Source organism: Homalodisca vitripennis, chromosome 8 (assembly GCF_021130785.1).
Source record: "Homalodisca vitripennis isolate AUS2020 chromosome 8, UT_GWSS_2.1, whole genome shotgun sequence".
Taxonomy (NCBI): Eukaryota; Metazoa; Arthropoda; class Insecta; order Hemiptera; family Cicadellidae; genus Homalodisca; species Homalodisca vitripennis.
In genome coordinates, this window is record NC_060214.1 from 117,479,094 (window position 1) to 117,491,608 (window position 12,515).

Below are 12,515 nucleotides of genomic sequence, written 5' to 3' on the forward strand. Positions count from 1 at the left end.
GTTCATTGATATATATAAAAAAATCACAAGAAACCATTTCCATTTAGCAAAATATAAAACATGCTACAATACATGCAAATTTTGATGCTATTATAATAATATATGAACAAAAGTGTTAAGAAAAAAGCAAGCAATATATAACATTCACAAGAAACCATCTCTATTTAGTGAAATATGCAGTATGCGACAATACATGCAGGGTTTGATGCCATTAAATATAAACAAAAGTGTTAACAAAAAAAACAAAAACAAAAAAACAGCAAGCAAAATATAACGTTCAGTGTCAGAGTTTCACGTGTGGCCAGAGAGATATTTAGTGACCTCCCTCTTGAATGATGTGTCGGACATGCTGAACAAATCAATATGCGCAGGAAGACCATTTCCCAACCTGTGAATTCTCGGTATTGTACTGTTGTACGCATAGTTCGTAGCGAGGAATTCCCTCTCGAAAAGCTGCACAGATCTTGAAGATGGTCGAGGACAACGAAGATTGATCCTCTCTAAAAGTCTCGGGGAATCACAAGACGACGACAAAATCTTCTTCAAGAACATCAGGTCAGCAATTTGGCGTCTGGTGCTCAAGGGTAGGAGCCCAAAGTGGCGTTGCAGATCTTCAACAGGAACCCCGTCGTAGGCAAATCCAAGTCTCAACCCAATCAGCCTGATGAATCTTATCTGAATTCTTTCAACGAGTTTAACCTGACCCAACAGGTAGGGAGACCATACAGGCGAACAGTATTCCAATATTGGTCAAACCAACTGGACGTACAGGGCCCGAAGTGTCCATGGTGAAAACCCATCTCGAGAAGTCCTAAATATAAGACCGAGGGCACAATTGAGTGCACTACGATGTTACTGACGCTATCCCAAAGCGCTTTGGACCAACCAAGTTTTCTACACATAACGTAGCCATGGTGGGAATTCAATATGAATGTTGAGTTTAGCTCCCCAGTTCACCTTCCTCGTAATGCAGCGTCTAGAATTCGATGCTGTTACAGAGGTTCTCATACTGTTTGCTGATTGCATGAAATGAACACTAGGTGTCAGTACACCTGATATATTAACCCAACTTAACACCTGTGGGACGGGTGGTAGGAATACCTCATGTAGCATAACCTCTGAGGATCTGGTGGTTATTTTATTCTCTCTTTGAAGTTCGTATAGATGTCTTACAGAATCCTCATCATAAACCCCTGAAGTAGCTGAAATGTTAGTCTTCACTCACATAGAAATTGATGCACTGAAAAGACTATATCAGATATCAGAGGAATTGCAAGGTTACTTCTTAAAGTAAATATGTACCACTGTGGTCGCTGAACCATGAATAATGTATTACCTAATGAGTCATTGCAGAAACATAATACTCTGTTTGTATTTGTTTCTGTGGATTTAAGTTGCATTACATAAATACAAATTTTTGCTGGTTTTATTTCAGTAGTATGAGGAGAGAAACAAACGTTTTGATTGATAAGGTGTAAAGCATATTTTTAAATATAAAAAAATGATATTTAAGTCAATGTTTTCATGAAGAGAATGGTGATTAAACATTATTTTGTTGCTCAATATTTGTGTAGAAAGTAGATTTAAAAGGCAAATAAAGCAGATCCTTTATGATTTTGTCATTTTATAATGAGTTTGATCAAGTTTCAAAAAGTGTTGCAGTCTTAAAGTATTAGTGATGATGATAATGATGATGTGTAAACGTTGCAGTATTGGTTGACAAATCAGGTAACAGATTCTACAAATTTGTCCAGTATCTGGTTGTGTATAAATGCCTCAATATTAGTCACCTATTAAAAGTGGTGTTCCACAAGGGTCAGTACTGGGATCTGTACTCTTTTTACTCCTAACTAATGATTTCCGTATAGTTTTACAAGGACTCTGTTAAACAGTGATGATGTGGACAACACTATTACAACACTGTCTGACAGAGCAAAAGATCAACTTGAAATCTCACAGGGTCTAATTACTCATAGACTAATGAATTGGTAACGTTTTTATTGCAGGATTCTTGATGACATTGAAATGTATGAGCAACAGAAACCATTCACACTGAATGACTACATCTCAATGTCCAGCTTTCTCAACCACTTTCTATTCACAGGCATCATGAATAATTATTTTGGTAAGAATTTATTTTTATCAACATGTTTTATTTTTATTTTACATAAATTTTCCTTTAGTAATCAAATGTAGTATTGCATTCAGTGGTAAACATAAATTCCACAACCAAAATTGTGCTATTTCATGATTGTAACATGTCAATAGTCAATAATATTTTTTTTCATAAACATTAAGTTTAGAGTTAGTGCCAATCAGGTTACATAAAAATTACTCTGACAATGTAATCAACATAGTGTCAAAATTTGTTTTGACTCAGTGTTTATCAAGTCCGTACAAATTCACCCTCCCTCCAACGAAAAGCCTCTGTCACTGTGTAAAAGGCGTGATAAAGTTGCCAGTTGGTGAGGTAGGTTTTCATTGGAGTCCTGGATTCTTTTTAAGCTCATCTGGAAGTAGGTTGTGAGAAGTTTCATCACCACGTGGTTTAGGAAACTTGACACCATAGAAGAATACGACATATAGAAACGTTTTCAAAATAAAAACACCAATAGTGTGATACTAAACAAAACATTTCAATTCAGTTCCCATTATATTCTTAATATGATCCTTGGTCACATGAATACTTTACTAACTACTTATAAGACTGTAGTAGATATGATTGAATCAGGAAGCAGGGGTGACAAAATCTTCAACCCTCAGTTTTTGCGTTCATGGTTGTGGGTATGTGGAAGGCCTATCATCATCTATATGTACTTAAAATTTTTTTATTGTAAATGTGTCTTATTTATTGATTTTTGTGTTTTATTATATATCATTTTTACATGTTTTTGACTTCCATTGACTTTTGTGTTTTATATACCCGATGATGGGACTTTTGTCCCAAAACATGTAGTAAGAATTGTACAGAATCGAATTTTGGAACTTATAACAAGTTAAAGTACCATATATTTGTCTGTCTGTTTAGAACCGAAAAGTATAAACAGCAATGGTCTGTTCCATTCGTGCCACACACTGCTGATGGTGTTGTACCGCAGAGACTGTCGCCGCAGCTACACGCAGCCCGGTCACTGGCTCGTCAAGGATCTACGTACATCTGCGTTCATGGCCGACCTCGACAAAGGCAAGAAGCCCAACCAGGTAACTGCTAAGAGTGTGCATATGTGCAGTTAGTGCTAGATTTATAATTTTAAATCATTACTAAAACATAAATAAAAGAAAGATTGATAAAAACACTAACAGTCTATTTACTCTTCTGCAAAGTTACAAAATTCTGAATAAAAAAATATTCTTCTCCCAAAGTTAAGGATTTCAGTGCCTCTTTAAACTTTACTGAATTAACCCCTAATGCGTAACGTGACAACTGAAAAAACCATTGACACCTAGTTTAAAGTCAGCTGTTGGAGAAAATATTACACCAGATACAGACATCGAAACACCCGGATCTAGTAGCTGTGTTTTCCCAGGAATGACCTATTTACCTTTTAAGCCTAATGTAAGTTGTTCTAAAAATCATAGGCTTAGGTCTAGTTCAGACAGTGTCTATTAAACAATCCACATCTATATAATAGATTTACTGATTGAGATGAAATTTTGTACATTATTCATCCATAACAAATACCTAGTTTGCAAAAAACAAACGTCTTATTCCAATATTCTTATTTTAAATGGCGACTGTGTTAAACATTTAAACTAAAATATCTTAAAAACCGTACACTTCCTAGGGTAAACCTTTATAATCATCTATACATTAGTACAGCTAGAAATCTACCGAACCAAAAGTACAAGTAAGAACTATGTAATAGATCAATGGTCACGTAGCCTAACACTCTCAGTAATGTTTCAAACTATTGGACTTTTTTTACTGATTTGCTTTAAGTCTGATTAATTATGCTATTAGGTTAGGTTAGGGATAGAGAACTAAACAGGCTACAAAAAATCAAGCAAATTTGATGAAACATGTGTTTTTTAGTTGTTTTAGTTTCAAAAATCGCCATAGTTCTTAAATGGAATATTGGAACAAGTCCATTAATTAATATAAAACAGGTTTGTATTCAGATGAGCACTTTCCAACATACAATCATTTTATTCTGACCGTCTTTTACTGTAGAAATGAAATTTATATCATCAGTGGCAATGCTTATCAGTTAACTTACTTTACATGTCCGGATCTAAACTTCTGTTTTCCAAAAATTAGCCACCAAGACAGTTTGTTGTCATTTGCCTTTGTCTTTGAAGATCTCCAATATACAGGGTGTCCCAAATATTAGTGCGAAGTTAATAACCAGAGTTGGCGAACCCCTAGAGGTTGCTAAATAACCTAAAACTTGTAATGCAATTATTTATTATTTTGGAGTTATTGCAGTTTTTAATATTTTTTACTTAACTCTTTTATCTTTTATAACATTCATGGCTATAGTAACTTTAATAATATAGTTGCCTGATTTTTCATGTTTAAAAACTTGTGCTCCTGAACAGTTTTAAAATTGTTTAGGTAGTATGATAATTAAATCCACGTAACTCTTTTATAATACGTAATTAAAAAAACAAGTTTTTCTCAGCAATTTACCCAACAAATATCGTGGAATTATCTCAATCACATGATATCTCAGATTCCGTTCAAAACATAGAGCCAAAAATGTCAGTTTTACTGTGGGAGAATAGAAAATAAGTTCTGCGATGTTAAGTACGGAAATATTGTAATTTTTACGTTATCCAAACCGACCATAGTAATAAAACTTGTCACATAAATAAAAGCATCTGAAAACCTTGTATAACTTTAAAATTATAAGGTATAGAATTTGTCTTAGCCCTTTAATAGTTTATGCCTCTTAAAAGAATACCATTGTATTTACCTAGTTTTATAGTAACAATTTAACTCATTCAGTAAAATATCTAAGTTTGTGAGGGTATAATCTGTTTAATGTGTTATATTAAAAAAAAGCACACCACTTTATTGACTAATAAATTTATTCTCATCTCAATTAAACAAAATATTTGCAACACTATAATTTCATAAATATTCAATATTCCAATTCATTATAGAATTCTTGGTTAGCATCCCCAAATCAAAAAGTGCATAAAGACCTGTGATGGAAGTGTGTGACACCGAGGTGCATAGTGTGGAGGTGCGTGGTGTGGCAGGGTATGATGTGGGGGGGTGTGGTGTAGAGATGTGTGGTGAAGGAGTGGCTGGTGTGAAGATGTTTAGTGTGGGGGTGAGTGCCCACACCCGGTTTAAGACGCTCCGTCCAATGCAGCTTTCTGTACTGATCAGCCACTCGTAAATTCAGCACAATTTCCTTGTTCCCTTCTGGCGCACACCCCCTGGTACTGTTCTTGAGTAGTGTCCTCCTCTAGTGTAACTTGGGACTGGACTTCTTGATAAGTGTCCTCTCCTAGTGTAACTGGGGGCTGTACTTCTTGATAAGTGTCCTCTCCTAGTATAACTGGGGGCTGTACTTCTTGATAAGTGTCCTCTTCTAGTGCAACTGGAGGCTGTACTTCTTGATAAGTGTCCTCTTCTAGTGTACCTGGGGACTGTTCTACTTGATAAGTGTCCTCTTCTAGTGTAACTGGGGACTGTTCTACTTGATAAGTGTCCTCTTCTAGTGTAACTGGGGACTGTTCTACTTGATAAGTGTCCTCTTCTAGTGTAACTGGGGACTGTTCTACTTGATAAGTGTCCTCTTCTAGTGCAACTGGAGGCTGTACTTCTTGATAAGTGTCCTCTTCTAGTGTAACTGGGGACTGTTCTACTTGATAAGTGTCCTCGTCTAGTGCAACTGGAGGCTGTACTTCTTGATAAGTGTCCTCTTCTAGTGTAACTGGGGGCTGTACTTCTTGATAAGTGTCCTCTTCTAGTGCAACTGGAGGCTGTACTTCTTGATAAGTGTCCTCTTCTAGTGTAACTGGGGACTGTTCTACTTGATAAGTGTCCTCTTCTAGTGTAACTGGGGACTGTTCTACTTGATAAGTGTCCTCTTGTAGTGCAACTGGGGGCTGTACTTCTTGATAAGTGTCCTCTTCTAGTGTAACTGGGGACTGTTCTACTTGATAAGTGTCCTCTTCTAGTGCAACTGGGGACTGTTCTACTTGATAAGTGTCCTCTTCTAGTGTAACTGGGGACTGTTCTACTTGATAAGTGTCCTCTTCTAGTGTAACTGGGGACTGTTCTACTTGATAAGTGTCCTCTTCTAGTGCAACTAGAGGCTGTACTTCTTGATAAGTGTCCTCTTCTAGTGTAACTGGGGACTGTTCTACTTGATAAGTGTCCTCTTCTAGTGCAACTGGAGGCTGTACTTCTTGATAAGTGTCCTCTTCTAGTGTAACTGGGGACTGTTCTACTTGATAAGTGTCCTCTTCTAGTGCAACTGGAGGCTGTACTTCTTGATAAGTGTCCTCTTCTAGTGCAACTGGAGGCTGTACTTCTTGATAAGTGTCCTCTCCTAGTGTAACTGGGGGCTGTACTTCTTGATAAGTGTCCTCTTCTAGTGCAACTGGAGGCTGTACTTCTTGATAAGTGTCCTCTTCTAGTGTAACTGGGGACTGTTCTACTTGATAAGTGTCCTCTTCTAGTGTAACTGGGGACTGTTCTACTTGATAAGTGTCCTCTTCTAGTGCAACTGGAGGCTGTACTTCTTGATAAGTGTCCTCTTCTAGTGTAACTGGGGACTGTTCTACTTGATAAGTGTCCTCTTCTAGTGCAAGTGGAGGCTGTACTTCTTGATAAGTGTCCTCTTCTAGTGTAACTGGGGACTGTTCTACTTGATAAGTGTCCTCTTCTAGTGTAACTGGCGACTGTACTACTTGAGTAGTGTCCTCTTCTAATATAACTTGAGCCTGTACTCCTTAGTGGTTTCCTTTACAAATTAGTATTAGCAGGAAGAGAGTATGAATGAATGCTTGCTTGCAGCAGGGATCATACAAAAGACATCTGTTATCCATGGAAATAAATAACAATAAGAGATGTAATTTTTATTAGAATGTTTCCGTGGATACATATATAATTATTACTGTTTTATTTTTACATACAAATAGTGGGGACCATAGAAGAAATGTACAAAATGCATGTATACTGCAATGTACCAATAAGAAATAAACATTGAATTTTTGAAAGAAATTATTGTTCTATAGTTGATTTATATGTATCAGATACTACTTTGAGAAGACTGTTTTCATTTTCAATGTCGAATTAATGTTGTGTTGTCTTAACCCTTTGAACCCCAGACCAAAATATTGATGGTGGAAAAAACGTACCAAAATCATTTGACCTAAGAACTACCGAGAATCCCCGGAGCAGAAACAGCTGTTTTGCATACTGTTTGTAAAAAATTAATACTTTTGCTATTTTTTTATGCTATTGTCTTGTATTACACACCAAAATGTCCAGAATGAAATTGTATACACAGAAAAAGATTAGTCTGAAGTATAAAAAAATGTTTAACAGCATTAAAATAATTTTAAAATATATGTATATAGATTTGTAGGCAAAAAAAATTGATTTTAAGATTTTTTAATTAAAAAATAAGAAATATTTTTACTATGGGCACCCACATTTTATTTTTCTAAATTTAGTTTTGTGTATGTACAAAAAAAATTATATTGATATCTCTAAAAATAACCTTTTTTTGAATTTTTATATAAAAGTATGCGACTTGTAAAAACCTCTAGGCGTACAACACAAAAATCACTGATATTACCTAAATAAATAGTCAAAATTGTTGGTACTTACGATTTTGTATTTTTAATAAAATACATATAAATATGTATTAATACTCATAAAATAAGTATTTTACGATTTCAAATAAATATGTATTAAACGCATATACCATGGCGACGATATTACGTCGCCCGGGGATTCTCGCAACTTCATTGGCGACGATACATCGTCGCCGCGGGGATCTTCGCATATCTTCTCGGCGACGATATTTCGTCGCCTGGGGTTCAAAGGGTTAATATGAAAAAGACAATTCAATTTATAAAATAATCTTTTTTTAAACAACATAACTGTAAAGCTGTCACTTTTTAAAAAATGCATTAAGAGTTTAAATAAGAGTTGTAACAGATGTCAAAATTTTGATCTAAGCTGGAGTTAGTGCAGGTTGCAATACTGTATTAGCTCTCCTCCTTTATTTGTCAAGATTCTTGTATGGGCCAGTGGTCTATGAAGACAAGGCAGAATTAGGTTACAAAGAAGATCTGCCTCTCCTCTTTCAAAACCAAATACATTGTCTTAATAGTACACTTAATGCTGAATCTGATAACAATAGCTGCTGTAGATGAAGAGGAAGTCCCATATATATTTTGGGACTATCCTCGTACATTCACATTAATAATGTATAAACCACAAAATTATGATTAAAAATATTAACTTTATAACAGTTTTGCCTTTTTTCCATATTTGTTTATTTTTTTACTACACTTAGGAAATTTGATCATTTATGTTGGAACTTAATTATCATCCCCTATAAATATTGTTCAAAATGATACCTCATGGCTTTCACCCTTTATGTTAAAAAGTATAGATGTGTTTAGATTTATTTTTGTAATTTTTTATTTGTATCCTTTTTTGTGATAAACCCGACTGGTTTTTATTGTTAAAAGAGTTGTGTCCTTAAAAAAATATGTTTATTTAGGTTTGTTTCAACAGCTCATCCAAATGTTACAAGGGCAGTAAGTGATGTTCAGTCAAACTTGCGTAAAGTTTCTTATCTCAGATCTGCAGAGGTTACATTGTTGAATGAGGTACTTGTGTTGTGACAGCTGCTGCTGCAGAAGATGCCTCACGTGATACCGCACGAGGAGAGGGTGCAGCTGTTCCGCAAGTACGTGGCCAACGAGAAGTCAGTGTTGGGGTTGACGGAGTCGGCCTGCGTCACTCAGAGCAGCACTCTCATCACTGTACACAGGCGAGTTCGTGCGTGTCGTGCACAGTAGTGTTAAATAGCTTTGTAAGAGATTGTTTGCTACGGAAATGTGAGGGATGGTTTGTTACTTCAGTCATGTTTTGCATCACCTTGCACATGGATAATCCACACCGTTTCTGAACAACAGCTCTAAAGCTAACTTATCGGTAGATCTCAGAACATAAAGTGGTACACAAATTTTACAATGTTATACGGTTAATGTACATTTTTCTAAAGCTAATTTTAACTCTTACCAATGCTAAAATTGTAACATATAGATAAGTTTTCTTACAGAAAGCACAGAGAAACATATATATTTTTTCAATTTCAACATAATTATGTATTTCTTAAAAAATGTGAAATTCTTTTTGCTGTTATTCAAGTGATTTCTCCTTTGTTAGCATTTCAGATATCACCTCTGATGGGAAGAGTTACAGTTATGATGAAAAAAGTTAATGTGACCGAGTACATGCTTTTGGCTGTTAGAACTTGTTGCAAGTTTCTTCGAAGAAAGTAATTTCATTATATAAAAGTGGGTGTACAAAAAACTACATGGGGAAAACACCTTATAAATAGAGGCCTATGTATAAAGTTCCATGTACCTATGGTAGTACTAACTGAACTTCTCCTTGGTTCATCTTTTGTGCGCTTTCTTTCATTGATATCAACACTCACATAGAATTGCTTTCCTGCTATTAAAATGTTTGGATAGATTTTAAATTGTTTCAATATCAGAGAGAAAGATAAAAAATACATACTTTTAATGAATCACTCTTCATCATTGAAACTCATAACATTCATCCAAGGAGAATTTCTAGCTGGAAAATTAGGATTAAGTAGTCCTCTCTTTCACTTCATTCAAGAATCTGGTCTAAAATGTAAATCTTGTTTGAAGGTTCCACAGTAGCTTTGGAGACTCTTACAGAAGTGTTTTTGAAATGTCTATTAGGATGTTTTTATTTTGGCACAACTTTAATGGTATCTTCAAGTGACATTAGGTTTTCACAATGAATGTGCAACTTAATAAGTCAAGGTGTCACGGTCTTGGTTGGGCTGTTGCCACAGTACATATGCCTTTTAGACTGACGGTGCCACAATGCTCATAGCCCAGAATCTCCACAAGACATGTTCAAAAAATAAACACCTCCTCTTACAGAGGCTTAAGTGAAATTAAAAATACATTTCACAAGGTTGATTTTTAGCATTTTTTAAATGATTAATTAATAGGTCTCTATTTAGTATAATAAGTTGTACAAACGTATTTCAGTTCTAATAAGCAATGAATATACTTTAAACTACTCTTGTGTTGGTTGCAGGCATTATTTAAGCATCTATCATATGGAACAAACATTTTAGAATCCTTCTTTATAAAACTCTACTGTCTAAGAGATACTTATAAAAACTATTATTAATATTGCTAATAGTTTTAAAATATGTTTAAGTGGAACGTCTGGACGAAAACAATAATCAATATGAAAGCTAAGAACTTGACATCTGTTTATCTTTGATGTAAAAAATGCTTTACCGATGAACCATTTTTTTGCTTGATAAAAATTGTCACTGTTTTAACTTAAAATAAATAAATTATTATTCTTTTAAAATTTATATTACTGCAACGCTTATTTAAAATGTGGAAAATAATTCCCCATACTCTTTTTAAAATATTTTACTTTTTAATAATTTTTTTATTATTAGATGATGTTCCATTTAATGTCGAATGCTGACTCATTTCACCTCATCAGTTAAGTAAGCAGTTACAAGTGATTATATACGTGATATAAACTTTTAATTGTTTTTTGTGATGCACATGTGGTGTAAGGTTGGTAACATTGCAGGAGTCGGATAGTGGAGGACGGCTACCGACAGTTGGCACTACTGCCTGCTCAGGCTCTCAAGGGGGTGATCAGAGTGCGGTTCATCAACGAGCAAGGGTTGGACGAAGCTGGAATCGATCAAGATGGCGTTTTTAAAGGTGGTGTTCACTTTTGTGCTAATTGAGTTACTGTATTAACTTTTTGGGGTTCATAGGCAAACACATAAGGGTTCCGGTCCAAAATCGGACTCAGTCTGACATGAGTCACAATATGAATATCAAACAAAAAAGTGATTCGGACTCATATTTGTTTGATGTAACGTCTCTGTAGATCTTGTGAGAAGGTTTTAAATGACCATTCACAAATTATCTTCCTTTATGGTTTCACTTTTGGCATTATTCACAGCGTAGTTGCAAACCTGCAGTGTTTTTTTTTTTCAGCCGACCAACGACTTTTAAAGTTTGCTGTTGTTTGGTTGAACATTTGTTTTGAAGTCATTTGTTTATGATTAGATGCAGGTTTACTATGATCATTTAGTTGTAAACAAATAAACATGAGTTTTCATTTCCAACGGGAATGGCATCAACGAGCTATAGATTTATATGTAAATTACTTGTAAGTGACAACTAAGTACGCAGTTTATTGTTTAGTACTTCCCTTATTAATTTAATCCCTACAGTAGTTAAGTGTCAAAGTAAAAGTGTAGCCTCTAGTTTCATAACATACTGGAAACGGAATTAATTAAAATACTATTGCTAACATAAAACGTAAAATCTTTATTATTTCACTCGTGTAATTGTAACAACTCTGCTTGTTGCACAACTGTTTAACTCTCTTGTGACAGTAGGGATTATTACATAACAAGTTAAATAAATGTACCACACCTACCTTACGTACATATTACATACCAAAACTGCGGCGAGTGCCGCTATAGATTTGAATTTGGCGCGCGTAATCCTTCAGTAGCCGCGAACGCGATAGCCAGCTGCGCCGACCTCTAGCTCTTAGCTTGAACAGTAGGAGCCTCCTACCATCCGGAATTCCTCTGGACAGGTTCTGGTAGGATGATTCCTGCTAGGTTAGCAGGCTGAGACCGGAGGTTGTGCGGGGAGTCGTTGTGCAGCGATCGGGTGGAGTCGACGGGTAGAAGTGAGTGTACGCGGCCTGGGACTTGGTATAATTGTTAGGGAACCTTTCGGAACTATATCCAAATTATTAGTTAATCTTTAGTCATCAAAGCTGGTTAGGCTTTGGATAGAGGGAATCTAGTGGCGGATCCACGGTTATTATTCCTCTGGAAGGTGCCCCCTTCCGGTCGCGATGACATGAGGTTGCAAAACTTACGCTTTATTAATTCATATCTGTATATATCTCATCTCTGCTACATTTTTTAAATGTAGCTCACATGTGGGAACTTAAATTAGATCTGATCCCAAAGAATAATTGAGTTAAACTGAGTTTGTGAGTATATTTGGAATTTTTTGAACAGAATTCTTGGAAGAAACTATAAAGCGAGTGTTTGACCCCTCGTTGAACTTGTTCCGAGTGACGTCTGAGGAGCGACTCTACCCCTCCCCCACCTCCTACCTGCAAGACAACCACCTGCAGCTGTTTGAGTTCATCGGACGCATGCTGGGCAAGGCGGTCTATGAGGTTTGTGGTTCCCTCATTATTTTTGTTTAACCCCAGTAATTAGCATCTCGAAGAGATGCTCGTAGAAAACTGCAATGTT

General features: G+C 35.7%; 1 protein-coding gene across 2 annotated transcripts in view; it reads left to right on the forward strand.

Annotated features, from left to right (window-relative positions):
• LOC124367982 (ubiquitin-protein ligase E3B) overlaps positions 1–12,515 on the forward strand; it is a 43,924-nt gene that overhangs the window by 17,199 nt on the left and 14,210 nt on the right. For both annotated transcript variants that reach the window (XM_046825240.1, XM_046825239.1), the window contains exons 11-15: positions 2,007–2,125; positions 3,029–3,201; positions 8,827–8,972; positions 10,805–10,941; positions 12,273–12,436. In XM_046825240.1, coding sequence (XP_046681196.1) covers positions 2,007–2,125; positions 3,029–3,201; positions 8,827–8,972; positions 10,805–10,941; positions 12,273–12,436 — 739 coding nt within the window. The remainder of the gene's footprint in view (positions 1–2,006; positions 2,126–3,028; positions 3,202–8,826; positions 8,973–10,804; positions 10,942–12,272; positions 12,437–12,515) is intronic.